We start from the raw sequence: 14,571 nt of genomic DNA, 5'->3' as shown, positions 1-14,571 counted from the left end.
GGCACTTCCCGGCACGTCCCAATTTCCTTACGCAAATCCTCCTCTTTTTTTTTTTTTTTGCGTGACCTTTTTCTTGACGGAGCAAACCAGTGACTCGCACAGATGTCAATGTGTGTCCTGTGTCTGTCAGGCATACACAGAGATAATGTTAAGCCACATGCATCCTCCCAGCATGTCCTCTCCTGACCCTTCCCAGTCCTCCCACCGGGGGCGGGGCCGTTGCCCTGATCTCTATCAGACGAGTTTTGCCTGTTGCAGGTCAAGAACCAATCAAAGGCATGTGCAAAGACGCAGGCAGCAGTGTGAGCTGCAGTGGCCCCCAAGCCAGGGTGTAGATAGATGGCAGAGGCTGGTTCCGACGAGGGGATGGTCAGGCATGCGTCCGCCCTCCAACTTTCCAGCTGTTTTTAACTCTGCGATCTTAACCACCCCCTCCAACTAGTCCTCTGGGTGGGCCGCCCACACCTCACTCACAGTTACAAAGTGACCAGACTGTGGCTGGGAGAGCCATGCTGGCTAGTCACTGTCCTGCACAGACAGGCCTTTGAACCGGTTCGTTCCAGCCTCTTTCTACCTCGGCAGTACTGAGTCCAACACTACATTTTAACCAGATAGCAACAGGGTGGGAAGAACTTGGTAAGATCAGAGTCTTGGCAGTCTTTCTAAACTATAGGTTCTGATTCGGTGTGTTATACCAGGGGTGGAAAGGCAGACTCTCCGCAGGGAGTTAAACTGGATCGAACCCGTTTGGAGCCCTGTCCCAAACTGGAAAGATCCCAAATAGCCACCCTCTGGTGAAGGGGAACGGGTAAGGGGAGCTGTGGAACGGGGTGAAGAAAAGGTGATACGCAAACGCGGTGGGGGCCGACACGTGACCATTTAGTTCCCGTGACTAGCACACGTGGCCTCACCGCATCTCCGTGGACACAGGCTTTCCTGTTGCTGCCTCTCAGGTGAGCCAGGTGGTCCGGGGTGCTGGAAGAGCCAGGCTCATGTGTGCTACCTTCAGCATTCAAAGTCCCAGGGTTCCCTGTGTCTCCTGGAGGGCCTGGCGGCCAGAGGGCGCTGCCCGCAGCGTGTGCCCTGAAGGACCTTGCTCTGCTGGAGATGCTTTGCGGGGCCAGGTGGCCTGCATCTGCCCGCCGGGTTCCCTGGGGCTCAGAGAAGCTTTCCCCGACTGGTGAGATGAGTTGCTTTCGGTGGCCTCTTTGCCTTGGTTCTTTGGAGGCAAACAACCCGAGGAGGTGAACCTTTGCCCTAGTTTTTCGCCCCAGAAGTTCGTTCCTTTTGCCCAGGTTGACCGGCATTGCCCTGGCAGGGCGGCGGGTGGCTGGTCCTGGGTGGCAGCCTGCCCTGTGGTCACTTTGTGCCTTGCAGGAGGGGTTCAGTGGTCTATGACATGGAGTGTGGGCCTTGTGGGGAGGATTGGTCAGGATTGTGAGCAGGATGAGGCCTTTGCGTGTGAGAGCAGCCAGCCTCAGCAACGGGTTTCCAACAGGAAGTTGGAAGAAACCGAGAGGAGAGAGACCTCAGAGAGAGCGGAAGGCAGGGACCTCTCCAAGGAGCCACGACCGTGGTTCAAGAGCTGTGACACTGAAGATGGGGACAGGCCTGGAAGGGACAGAGCCCGTGGCAGGGGGGCTGGAGGCAGAGGGGCTTCTCCTGAGGTGGCTGGGCACCTAGGAGACCTGTCCTCGGGGAACCTGGAGGAGGCCCGAGAGGCCTGCCCTGCATTGAAGAAGGGAAGGACGCACCCTCCACCTGCGGGCGCCCTCGGAACTGCCCACGTGCTATCTGATCCGGACTTGGAGCCTGTTGATCCGGTTCCCAAGTTGCACCTTGTACTTCCTGCATAAACCGCTTACTGTAAGCTTGGGCTGGGTGTCCCCGTAGCCATTGCAGTGGGGTCTCAACAGCAGCGAAGAAGGGGAGAGTGACTGGGAGGGGCAGCTGGGGTCAGGATTTGGGGGCAGGTTAGAGAGGGAAAGTGTATGCGGCTGACCTTCGCCTCCTGGCCAGCATCTTCGGGCTAAGGCTGCTTGTTTTCTCCACTGAATTTCGCCGGGTTCTGATGCTGCAGACCACCACCATTTAGCACGACTGCCCCGTGTGACCTCCTCGAACCCCAAGTCCCCACACCTTTTGAATTTGGGGTCAGTGCCCTCCTTTGTGGTCAGTGTGAAACGTGGCGCGTAGTTGAAGGGGCTTGGCACAGGACCCTGTACCGTCCTCTGGAGCGTGGGCCACGTCGGGCCCTTGGGGTGTGGAGGGTTGGCTGTGCCTCCGGGCTGTGGGGCACGGATGCCTTAGGGGTCTCCTCGGATGTAGCCGGGTGCTTCACTATGCTCAGGCTCGTCCCACCCACCTAATCTGTGGGTGGTCCGTCCCGGGTGACAGCTGCCTCCGTGAATGGTTCGAGAATCCGTACCCTGCCCTCCCTCCGAGCCTGCCGCCCCAGCCCAGCCCAGCCCACAGCAGCCCCGGGCCTCCTACACATTCTGGCCTGACCTGAAGGTGGCCAGACTCCTAGAGGCTGAGGGTGCACCTGGGCCCGAAGAGATGCCGCTAAGCCTGGCCAGAGGACCCACAGGCTGACGGAGCTTGAACCTCATCGTGGGGAGTCCCGGGGATGCTGACCCCAGACTTCCTTGGTCCAGAGCCCCTACAGTCCCGACCCACATGGGGCGGGTAGGTACCGCCGAGACACTGCGGATCCTGGTGATGGCAACAGGCGTGGTTTTTGTCACGACTGCTTTCCCTGTAGTTCGCCTTTCTGTGGCATTGGACTTATTTTGAAAATGTGTCTCGGGAATTTGAGGAATCCAGGTGGCGTAGTGGTTACTCACTGGGCTGCTAACCACAAGGGCAGCAGTTCGAAGCCACCAGCTGCTCCAGGGAAGAAAGATGAGGCTTTGTGTTCCAATAAAGAGTTATGGTCTCAGAAACTCACAGGGGGCAGTTGTGTCCTGTCCTATAGGGTCACCAGGAGTTGGCACTGGCTCCGTGGCAGTGCGTTTGGTTTTGGTTGTGTAGTGGGGTACGTGTTAGGCTGCTAACCTCAAGGCCAAGCAGATTGACACCCCCCGTCACTCCCCAGTAAAGAGGTGCCGTCTCAGAAACCGCAGAGGCTCCTGTCCTGTAGGGTCTCCGTGAGTGGGAACTGACTTCACCGCAGTGAGCTTGGTTGTGGTCTTTCATACAGGGAATCGAATGGATCTCGTTTTGTGTGCGGGAGATTGTCAGATTATTTGTTAGAACAGGGACCTCTGGAGTGCTGAAGCCGAGAGCCTGCACGGCGACTCCGGGAGGCCTGGCTGGCAGCAAGAGCGTGTCTGTGGGCCCCTGACCTTCCATCCGGCCCTCACCAGGAACCCCACCCTGTTCATGGCCTGAGGACCCCCCACAGCCAGAGAACTCCCCAGTCCCCAGCTGGGAGGGGTAGCTTTGTGTCCCAAGTGACAAGAGAGTTGCCCCACCACACATGGTCACACTTCCTGCCCTGCAAGCCAGCTGTGTGAGTAATTTCTCCTTCCTCCCCTCACAGGGACTTCCTTCCCCGCGGCTCAGGAATCGTCACCAGACGGCCCCTCGTTCTGCAGCTCATCTTCTCAAACACAGGTATGGGGGCGCGGGGGACACCTGGACCTGACGTCAGACGCAGGAGGAGCGGGCGCTGAAGGAGGAACCCGAGGCCTCCCTGTTGTTTGGGTTTGGGTCTGAGTTCACGAGTTTCCACAAACAGATGCGGGCACACTGAAGAACAAGCCCCACCACACACCGGCCAGGCTAGTGAGCCAGTGGCTGGGCAGGGCTCCGGGGCCCTCCGTGTTGACCGATGGTAAAGACTGCATCGAGTCCACGCTGAACCGTGGCATGGTAAAGCATACTGTTTTCTCCTTCCCCTTGCAGTATTAAGGATACGACAAAGGGTGACTTCCTTTGCAATCATCTTGGAAACGTAAAAGCCCATCCCCAGACGCCAACCCGCCCACTGCCATTGAGTCACTTCTGACTCACAGCTGCCCCACAGGACCAGGGTGGCACTGTCCCTGTGGGTTTCTGAGACTGTGACTCTACTGGAGGTAGAAAACCTCCTCGTCCTTCCGTCCTTGGAGTAGCTGGTAGTTTCGAACTGCTGACCTTCAGGCGTGAACCCCCGACTTTGCACTAGCAGCCCAGTGCTTCCCCCACTCCATCTCCAGGGCTCCTTCTCTATGGCAGAACATGCTTCTTGCTCTGCATTTCAAAACCAGAGCACCTCTTCTTGAAACCAGGGCCTTCCCCTCCATGGCCACATTCAGAGCCACGCCTGAGCCAGAGGCCCAGGCTCCCAGCAGTCCCTCAGAGGTGCCCCGCGCCATGGAGGTGGCTCCTCTGTTATTCAGAGCAGAGCTCTCCCCGAGGCTTAAAATACAGTATGGACTCTGCATGAAATACATTTAGCAACACAAAGTGGGCACGCCAGCAAGTGTGCGTGTGATTTCCTCTATTTTTTTTAAAAAAACTTTTTACCGTGCATTGATGGGGGTTCACATTTCGTACGATAATTTTTGTATTCATCAATTTAAACAACTTATCCAAACTCCCAATGGCTTGCGTCCCTTTCCCACTTTTCTCCGTCTTATAAAACATTGTCTTCTCCAGAGAAAGATGAGGAATTCTACTCACATAAACAGTTACAGTCTTGGGAACTCACAGGGGCAGGTCAACCTTGGCCTGTAGGGTCGCTAAGAGGCGGAGCCAAGTTACCTGCCCTTGTAAGTGGGCGTTTGGAGGGCCTAACTCTGGAGCCCCGCACCTCAATTGTTGGCCCCCCCACTCCCCTCTTCTCTCTCCCTGAAATCCCCTGACTTTGCACAGCCCAGGGGGTGGGGGTGGCTCTCCCAGAAGACTTCAGGCTGCTTGGGCGGGTCTAATGAGAGGCTGGAGCTGACTGGCTCAACACCCCCTTTCTCTGAGCCCTGCCATGTTATAGGTCGCGGCAGGACCAGTGGGCGGCTCCTGCGTGTTCAGTGTGCAATCAGCGGTGTCGAGGATGGAGCGGCCTTTTCGGGGGTTGGTGCGCATCTGCCGCTAGAGTGGAGGGGGCAGAGGTTTCTTTTTTTTTTTTTCTATCGGAACAGCTTTATTTACGTGTACTGGGCCCCACAGGCAACGTGGGCTGTGCGAGGGCCAGGCCTGGGCTGAGAAAGGGAGGTGAGCTGGTAAAGCACACTGCAGTCTGCGGTCGCCACATTGCTGTCACACACACCGGGGCAGAGGCTTCTACTTGCAACCCGGTCTTTTCCCGGGCCGCCGCCGCCATCATCTTTGGGCCTGCACACCTCAAGGACCTGGGCCGGGCATCAAGACTGCCAGGTTCACGTCCCGGTGGGTGCGAGCACACATCCGACGTCATCCGCCCCGCGAGGCCCTGTATAGACAGGGAAGGTAGAGTGGCTGACAGTGTAGAGCTGCCCTGTGGCGTTCCTCGCTGTCATCTTTACCACTGACTTGATTGACAATCAAGCTCTTTTAACTGTGCCACCACCAGGGCCACCGCGGTCGCTTTGAAGATAACGTATTCAGCACGTGAGAATACGTGAGAACAGTGCAGCCACACACCAAACCAAAACCAAGCTCGCTGCCTTCGAGTCAGTGCAGCTCCTCGCGGCCCTGAAGGACAGGGTAGAGCTGCCCCTGTGAGTCTGAGAGACGGCAACTCTGCAGGAGCAGACAGCCCATCTTCCTCTCGCAGAGGGGCGGGTGGTTCTGACTACTGACCTTGCAGTTAGCAGCCCAGGGTGTAACCGCTACACCACTAGTGCTCCTTTGGCACACACCAGGCCTCCCGTGAAAGGTGCTATTCCAGCAGCGATGATTCCGTGCACGCCGATGGCCTGTAGGGGCCCGGGTGGGTAGACAGTCGCTCGGCCGCGCCATGGCGGGAGGTTGCTCCCTGTTGTCCTCCACTGAACCCCCTGTCACCTACCCATCACCGGTCCTCCTCAGGTGACAAGTGCGGGGAGGCCCAGGGGCAGGATGTGAGGGAGTGATGTTTGAGCTGTCCGTGTGTTGGGAGCGTGGGGGACAACCCGTGTAGGCCTGCTCGGAGCAAAGAGGGCAGGGCAATGAGTTCACCCAGTTGCCAGGACCTGCTGGGAATTACCCAGAAGTCCCTCTTCCTGGCCCTCCTGCCCGATGGAGAGAGGCTTTGGGTGCCGAAGCCACTTCCTTGCCTGGGGCCTCATACACGGTCACCTCTGAGCCCAGTGAGGCTGACACACGGCCCAAGCCTCACAGACAGGAAGCCTTCTTCAGATCCTGGGTAGTTTACAACAGACTAGCCCCAGGACATGCTATCGGCACGTGGGCCGGGGAGAGGCCGGGCTGCCTCCCCTAGTACTGCTGTCACAGGAGTGTGGGGTACCAGCCCCCACAATCGAATGGGTCCGAGGGGCGGTTGTGTCATTGAGGGGTGAAATTAAAGAGACACTAGACAAGACAAAGCATGCGGGTGCTCCCCTCCAGGACCACCATGACTTCAGGAGCCAAGTGCGCACACAGAGAGAGCAAATATATTTCCAACCAAGGCTTATATTTACTCGGGGGCCATCCAAGGCCCCCTAATGGCAAGTAACCACATAGGTAACAAGGTGGGCTGTACCCTAGCCCTAAGTATCCCTCAGTGCCTAGGAGGAGTAACCTAGCGCCAGCGCCGGGGCAGGTAAAGGGAGTGGCTGTCTTCAGAGCCCGGAGAGCAATAGCACATGTGTGCGCCTGTAGTTAAAGCTGCCGGCCGGCTACATAGCAGTCAGCCAGGTGCTTGTAAGGGGTAACTTTAAGGGAGCACTGTTATGGGACGATATAGTGGGGAACAACATTAATTATGAGAATGTGATTGGGACTCACGTCCAACTCACAAGGGCCAAGACCTCCCTCCACCCCAGAAACCCAGACTGCCGGGCTTCTTCATGTATGAGAATAAAGGATTCTTTATTCTTTTTTTTTTTGGATTCTTTATTCTTTACATGCTCTCTGCTCCCCCACAAAGGTGTGACTTGAGCAGACAGACTTTTTTTTTTTTTTGACATTAATTTGCTCATATCTTCAGAGGCTGGAAGTCAAAATTCAGGGTGGGGAAGCCCCAGAGGAAGGCACTTGACTCTCCTCCTCCTGGGTGTGCCCTTCCTGGGGTGTATACCTCTTTTCCTCAGCATCTGCTTGCTCTCTCCTTCGTCCACGAATCTACTCTATGTATCAAAAGAGCTCAGGATCTACCGTGCCCTTCCCCCTCACTCTGAACGTGGCACAGACAGCCGCTCCCCCATGGGAAGTCAGGACTAGTGCTCAATCTGTGGGGGACTGTCCAAGGCCCTTCCTGCGTCCCCAGCTCAGACCACTCCCCGACCCTGCCCACAGCCTGCCCCGACCCTCACTGTACCAACAAACGGGTCCATGGCATGCCAGGCCTTCCGAGGCCCGAAAGCCGTTGCAGCCTCCGATGTGGCCTGGCCCAGCGCAGGTGGGTGATGCAGACGTGGGTGGGGCTGCCCCTCTCACCAGTTCCCGCACAGAGGGGATGGCACAGGGGCTGTGGGAGAGGACGGTGACTACCGGCCCTCCTTTGGAGCTGGGACCCACAGAGAACATTCTGGGCAGGGGCAGCAGACGGAGGTAAGGGGTTTGGGCCGAGGAGCCATGGGGGGCCTTAGCTCTGGGTCCCGGGAAGCCCCGCTCACTCCCTTGAGAAGCAGTGATAGCCAGAGTGTGTGGCCTTGGGGACTGTTAAAGGGTCTCATGGTCCAGGGACGGGAACCCCACTGGGTCTGGCAGGCCCTGTGCCAGGCTACCACCCCTTATTGGCTGAGGACCTCAGGCAAGTGACTCCCGCCTCTGTGCCTCAGTTGCCTCATCTGTAAAACGGGGCTGCCAGTGGCACCCACGTGGCTGTGGTGTGGCTGCCTCTTTCTGTGGAGTCCAGGGTACAGACATAGCTCCTGGCACTGGGCCAGGTGCCCGTGTCACATGGCTTCTTGTTCAAGCCGGTCTAGGTGAGCACTTGCTTTCAACCGACTTAGTTTAAAAATTAGATCTAAGCCTACAGTCACCAGGAAGTTGGGCCTGTGGGTGAACCCTGCCCCTCCTTGGGCACCACAGCCCTGGGCCTTGTCCTGTGGAGGATGGGATGGGATCGGGCCTTTACAGGGACAATTTGGTTCTCCCTGCCTGACCTTGACAGTTTCTTGTGTTCCCAGGAAACGGGAGGTCAGGATTTCTCTCATTCCTTCTCAAGGCCCGCGGAGCGGGGAGGGGTGTCACTCCGACCAGCTGGGGCCTTGGTGGCCTGTATGATCCATCGCACTGGCTTCTCGCCCTGGCTGCAGCCACCTCCACCCTCCTGACCTTCCAGCCCAGTTCGTTTGTGCCCCGTGTGGGCCTTTGTGCTCACAGCCCTCCTGCCCTCCTGGTCACACACTGCCTGCCTCCCTCCTCCACACGATTCTGCGACGTCAGTCCCCCCATGGACAGGAGCGTTGATCTGCTTTGCCCTCTTCTCTGTCCCCAGGGCCCAGGACAGAGCTAGGAGCACAGCATTGGCCAAGTGCCTGATAGGGGGCCTTCCGGGTGGGCAGCAGCAGGACGGATTATCATTGCCTCTTCATGGAGGCAGGACGGGGATGATGCTGGCTGCTCCTTTAACGATGTACAGCCTCAGAAACCCACCAGGGCACTTTTACTCTGCCCTATAGGATCATTCTGAGTCAGAACGGACGGGATGCCAGGGAATTTGATTTTATCTGGAACTTCCTGTGAGCTGCCCCTGTGGATTCCACGGTGTCTAGCTGCTGGCCTGGGCCCTGCCTGGCCCTTTGGGGTGTCCTCAGCAGGGTGGTCACATGTGCCTGCTGTCACTTTACCAGGACCAGGCCTCCTCTGGGGCACAAGGAAGTGACCCCGCAGACTGAGCACAGCTTGGAGCCAAGTGCAGAGCAGACGAGGACTGGCCAGCCTTGAGCCCCAGGCTGTAGTGTTCCTGGGCCAGAATTTCTGAACTGAACCAGAGGGGCTCGGAGGCCAAGCGAGGGAAGGGCAGGCCCTGTGCTGCTTCCCCTGGGTCTGCGGAAAGCCCAGAAAAGCCCCATCTGAACGGGATTTCCCGAAATACTTGAGCCATTGACTCTGCTCCGCCCTCAGTGCCGCCTGGCTGCTCAAGTCTGCCCCCAAGTCTGCTCTCTGCTGGAGGAGGTGGGGGTCAGTCCTGGAAAGTGTCAGTCCCCTGTGCAGGCCAGCGCCGAGGGCCTGGTTGTGTTTCACAGTAGCCCAGCCTTGGCTTCTGTCCTGTTCTGTTTGTGAGGAAACTGAGGCACTGGGCTAAGGGGCAGACCTCTTGAGTCTGGCCTGGCTGGAGTGTCCCCATCCCCCTCCCTCCTCCTGCCCGGCCCTTCTAGAATCCTGTTGTGGTGTCTCGCTCGCCCACTCCAAGACTGAGGGCCAGGGCGAAGGCGTTTCCTAGCAGACCCAGGACATAATTCTGTACAAAGGCCAGTAGGCACCCATCTCTCTGCTTTGCAGTGGGGGGCGGGGTGGGGAAGTGCCAGGAGCATGCCTCCCGGTGCTGGGGTCCTTTGGGAGTCTTTCACAGCAAAAAGCCCACACGCACTGCCTTCTAGCCCATTCTGGCTCATAGCCACTCTGTCGGGCCGAGAAAGCGGCCCTGTGGGCTTCCAAGGCTGTAAATCGCTACAGGAGCAGACAGCCTCATCTTTCTACTGAGAGCAGTGGATGGGTTTGAACCACCAATCTTTTAACACCTACTGTGCCCCAGGACTCCTCCTTCCTAGACACTCACTGCCATCGAGTTGATTCCGATTCACTGTGACCCTGTAGGACAAGGTAGAACTGCCCCTTTGAGTTTCTGACACTGTCAGTCTCTTTTTCTTTTGTAATAGTTTATTGGCGTCTGCGTCACACGGCTTAGAATGTTGATTAAGTGGCATTCAGAAGAGTGTGCAGTTGTCACCACGATCGATCTGAGAGCATAGAAAAACCACTATCAAAAAGAAAGCAGAAAATCATTAAAAACAGAAACCAGATGGGGGGAGTGTGGAGTGGAGATCCAAAGCCCATTAGTAGGCCACTGGAGATCCCCTTGCAGAGGGGTCTCGGGGAGGAGACGAGCCAGTCAGGGTGCGATGTAACAACGATGAGAAATACAACTTTCCTCTAGTTCCTAAATGTTTCCTCCCCGCCCCCACTACCATGACTCGAATTCGACCTTGCAAGTCTGGCTAGACCAGAGGAGGTACACTGGTACACATAGGAACTGAAAATACAGGGAATCCAGGGAGGATGAGCCCTACAGGACCAGTGGTGTGAGTGGCGAAACAGGGAGGGTAAAGGGAGAATGGGTAGGAAAGAGGGAACCGATTACAAGGAACTATATGTGACCTCCTCCCTGGGGGACGGACAACAGAAAAGTGGGTGAAGGGAGACGTCGGACAGGGCAAGATATGACAAAATACCCATTTATAAACTATCAAGGGCTCATGAAGGAGTGGGGAGCGGGGAGGGAGGGGAAAAATGAGGACCTAATGCCGGGGATTAAGTGGAGAGAAAATGTTTTGAGAATGATGTACAAATGTGCTTTACACAATTGATGTGTGTATGGATTGCGATAACAGTTGTATGAGCCCCTAATAAAATGTTTTAAAAAAAACAAAACAAAAAAACCAGAAACCAGTTTAAAATGAGTCAAACTGGAGGGTTCAAGTGCTGAAGTGTTACATTGTAACCTAACTCCCTCTGCCTCAACTGGATGTAGGACATGCTCTGTCTGACCGCAGGGCTAGGCCATCACATCCTTGGACTGTGTTCTCAGGGGCTTCCCAGAGGCTTCATCCATGTGTGGACCGGCAAATGAGTTTTGGACTTCATTGTCATCCATCGCTTTCTGCAAACCAAGTGAACACAGTTTAAACTCTGATGCCAGTCCCTCCTTCGGATTTGGGTTTGATTGTTTGCAATCCTTGGATCACACTGTGCTTCTTCCATGTGGACTTCACATCCATGCTGATGTGAAACTGTAACTCTTTCCCGGATAGAAAGCTTTCTCCCCAGGAATGGTATCCAGTGGCTAACCTTGTGGTTAGCCGCCCACGGCTGCCAGGATTCATCTTTCACAGAAGGAGGGTTCAGAACCTGGCGGAGACCGTGTGAGAGGGCTTCCGCCTGCCTAGATCTTGTCGCCGTGACCCAGGGAGGCTGGCAGCAGGGTGTCTCGGGGTGGGAATTTGCTGTTTGGAGCCAGCATGACCGGCTTGAGGAGCCATATTTTCCACTGAGCAGTTCCTTTGCCCTACACATTGGGCTGGCTGACCACAAGATTAGTGGTTCGACCCCCACCAGCAGCTCCTTGGGAGAAAGTTGAGGCTGTCTGCTTCAGGTTTTACAGTCCCAGAGACACTGTGTAGGGTCTCTGCGGGTCACAGTGGACTTTGTGGCAGGCGGGGACTCTGCTCTAGGCCCTCGGATGACTCTGGTGTTTGTCCAGGGGACTGGCAGCGAGCAGAGGGTAGCGGAGATTCTTTTGTTTTGGGGCAAATGTACTTTGAGGGCCTGCTGGGCGGGCACCAGGGAGCCACGGAGAGGGAGCCAGAGCCGGGGACTCGGAGAAGTCCTCCTGTGACCCTCCTGGGGCCCTGTGGGGTCCTGGGAAGGGTGATGCAGGTGGGGGGTGGGGGCTGGGGTAGCACAGCAAAAGCTGGGTGTCACCCCCAGTGAGTGCCACCACGCCCGTGCGACCAGCAAGGGGGCCAGAGCAGCAGGCCGGGCCTAAAGGGCTGAGTGTGGTGGGCCCCTGTGCTGCTGTGCTCCCCGCATAGCTCGTTGGACCCCCTCTCGTGCCAGGAGCTCTGGCTTTGCGGGAGCCGGTTCCAAGGACGTGTGGGTGCTCCTTCCCTCCCCCAGCCCTCTGGGGAGGCGCTTGTTTCCTTCCTGATAACGTGCCATGCTGAAATGAGGCAGGACCCGTGGGACTCAGGCCACCTGCCGCCGCCGCCGCCCTGGTCTGTCTCTCTTCTTCTTCAGCCTTCTGCCGAGCTGTGGCGAGCCCTCTGCTTGCCTGGCAGCATCTCTCCCTGGGGAGGGCTTGCTCTGCAGTGGGGCCTGTGAGTGCTCCTGCCCCGAGGCCGGGGCAGCTGGCATTGGTTGGCTTTGTCATCTGCACTTGGGACTTGGCTGCGTGGGCCCCTGAGGTGCTCTGAGATGGGGCCATGCGACAGTCAAAAGCCCGAGAGTGTGTATGCCTCTTGCTTTAACATCTCCCCCACCCGCCAAGCAAGGTGCAGGTGAATCCCTGGGCAGTCCTGTGCCTCCTCAGCAAGCCCTCCAGCCGCCTGTCATCCAAACTCCAACTCAAAGTGGACCCTGGCAGGTGGCCTGCCCCGCCAGGCCCCCCTGGTTCTTGTTTGTGTTGCCGGGCCTTCTCCCAAAACTCCCAGGACACCTGCCCTTCTCCACTGTGACTGCGCTTGTGCTGGGTCCACCTCCCTGGCCAGACACAGAACGTGCCTACCTTGCTTCCTATGAGCCCACCCGCCCTCCCCACCCGAGCTCTGGCCCTTGTGGCTGGGACGTGCTTTGGGCAGCAGGGGAACAGGGCCTGCAAGGGGCATGCATGGTGACCCTCTCTGTCCAGTTGGGTGGCCGTCTCATGTAAGCTGACCCAAGTCATTTCTCTGGTGTAGTCACTCATCCTGCCCCTTCTGAGTGCTAGGCCTGGGGGCACAGGCTTCAGATGCTTTTGGGAAAAGGAAGGGGCGGGGTTTGCACAATGTGGAGTGACTGAGCGGCCTGCCCCTGGCCCGCTCCCTGCATGGTTCTCCTCCCACCTGCACGTGGTCCCTGTGCCAGGCACCCAGCCCTCTCGTGGTGCCCATTTTACCGTTTGGGGAACAGGCCGGTGTGGAGGCGCACAGTGCCCCAGCATGCTGTCCCATCGCGCTCTTTCTGAGTGCCACCTTGGGCAGGCCCCATTAGCCTGAGCCCCAGTGGCCTGACTCCCATGGGGAGGAGTCTGGCAGCAGCATGAGGTGCACAGTGCAGTCAGGGAAGGCTCCCTGAAAGAGGGAACAGACAAGCCCTGGTGGGGGGTAGGGTCAGCGTGTCAAAGGGAGAAGTCCGCTGTGTCCTGGACCCCAACCCCCCACCCACCCAAATGTTCTTCCCTTTCCATTCCCTGAAGAGGATTGGTCTGTGGCTGGAGCTGAGCCCGGGCCTCGAACAGGAAGAGAATGGAGGTTGTTGGGGGTGCGGGGGGACTTCCATTTTTAGTAGCTGCTGCTGGAAGAGCAGCCAGCACTTCCTCTTGTCCCTCTTAGGGCTGGAGCCCGACTGCCCTTGGGAACTGGTCAGCTGAGGGGAGGGGGTGGGGATCCTGTCCTGGACTTCAGACAAGCTGGCATGCTCATCCCGGCAGCCAGTGCCCCTGCTGGACACCGTCTGGCTGGAGGGTGGTTGCCCCTTGACTTTGTGGGTGTGGCCTCAGTTTCCTCATTTGCCGGGCAGGGACCCCAGAGACGGAGTTTGTTAGGTTCTGGGGAAGGGCCAGTGCCTTTCGACCTCTTCCCGCCACCCCTCCCAACGGGTTCAGCCCTATCCTTGTGAGGCAGCGTGTATGCAGGAGCCCCAGTGACCCCTGGTGGTGGGGGGCCAGGGGAGGGGTGACCTAGCCCCAAAGCAGCAGCTTCCTCAGACACCCTCAGTCGTGGTCTTAGCGACTCCTCCGGGCCCCGGTGGCTGGTGTTGGGTCAGCTGATAGGGGTGGGGACAGCAGAGGGGCAGCTGTGCGAGTCAGAAGCGACTAAATGGCAGCAGGTTTATTCCGTTTATCAATTTAAAATATCTGTATTTTTAATTAAGCACTGGTTCCAGCTCTCCAGTAGTTTGGTTTGGTTTTGGTTGGTTACGCCCTGTGGTGTCCTTGGCAGAGCCCTGCACTGGAAGGAACATCAGCCTTAGGGGCCGACTGGCCAGTTTTGTTCCTGTGGCCTCGGCTCATAGCTAGTTGTCAAGTGAGTGACTCTTGACCCCAGATTCCTAGAGTGCCCGCCACGGACTCTGCAGCGGGACTGAGCTCCCGTCGTCCCAGGTGCGTCCACACCCCACCCGAAACCAGGCTGCCTCCCTTCCCCGCTGAGCCGTGCTCCTTCCTCTTCCAGAACATGCCGAGTTTCTGCACTGCAAGAACAAAAAGTTCACAGACTTCGACGAGGTCCGGCGAGAGATCGAAGCAGAGACCGACAGGGTCACGGGGACCAACAAAGGCATCTCCGCCGTGCCCATCAACCTGCGGGTCTACTCGCCGCACGGTAGGCAGCCAGGACGCGGGGGGTGGGGGTAGGGGTGGGGTGGGGTGCGGGGAGGCCCTCCTCTTCTCCTTACGCATGCCCCCTCCGAACCACCTCGCGCCCCCACTTTGGATCGACTTCCGGTGCAGAGAATCCCGTCTGGGTTCCAGAAAAACACAAAACACCACAGGCCGGAGTCCTGGAACCCCCACCAGCAGCTCCTTGGGAGAAAGTTGAGGCT

General features: G+C 57.7%; 1 protein-coding gene across 1 annotated transcript in view; it reads left to right on the top strand.

Moving 5' to 3' along the window:
• Positions 1 to 14,571, top strand: part of DNM2 (dynamin 2) — an 80,267-nt gene that overhangs the window by 30,049 nt on the left and 35,647 nt on the right. The window contains exons 2-3 of the mRNA XM_004716835.2: positions 3,545 to 3,618; positions 14,202 to 14,351. Of these exons, the coding sequence (XP_004716892.1) occupies positions 3,545 to 3,618; positions 14,202 to 14,351 (224 nt within the window). The remainder of the gene's footprint in view (positions 1 to 3,544; positions 3,619 to 14,201; positions 14,352 to 14,571) is intronic.

Source organism: Echinops telfairi, unplaced genomic scaffold, assembly GCF_000313985.2.
Source record: "Echinops telfairi isolate 266 unplaced genomic scaffold, ASM31398v2 ScPeMD7_36;HRSCAF=134, whole genome shotgun sequence".
Taxonomy (NCBI): domain Eukaryota; kingdom Metazoa; phylum Chordata; class Mammalia; order Afrosoricida; family Tenrecidae; genus Echinops; species Echinops telfairi.
The sequence above is the reverse complement of the archived record's forward strand: the minus strand, read 5'-3'. Positions and strand labels throughout refer to the sequence as shown.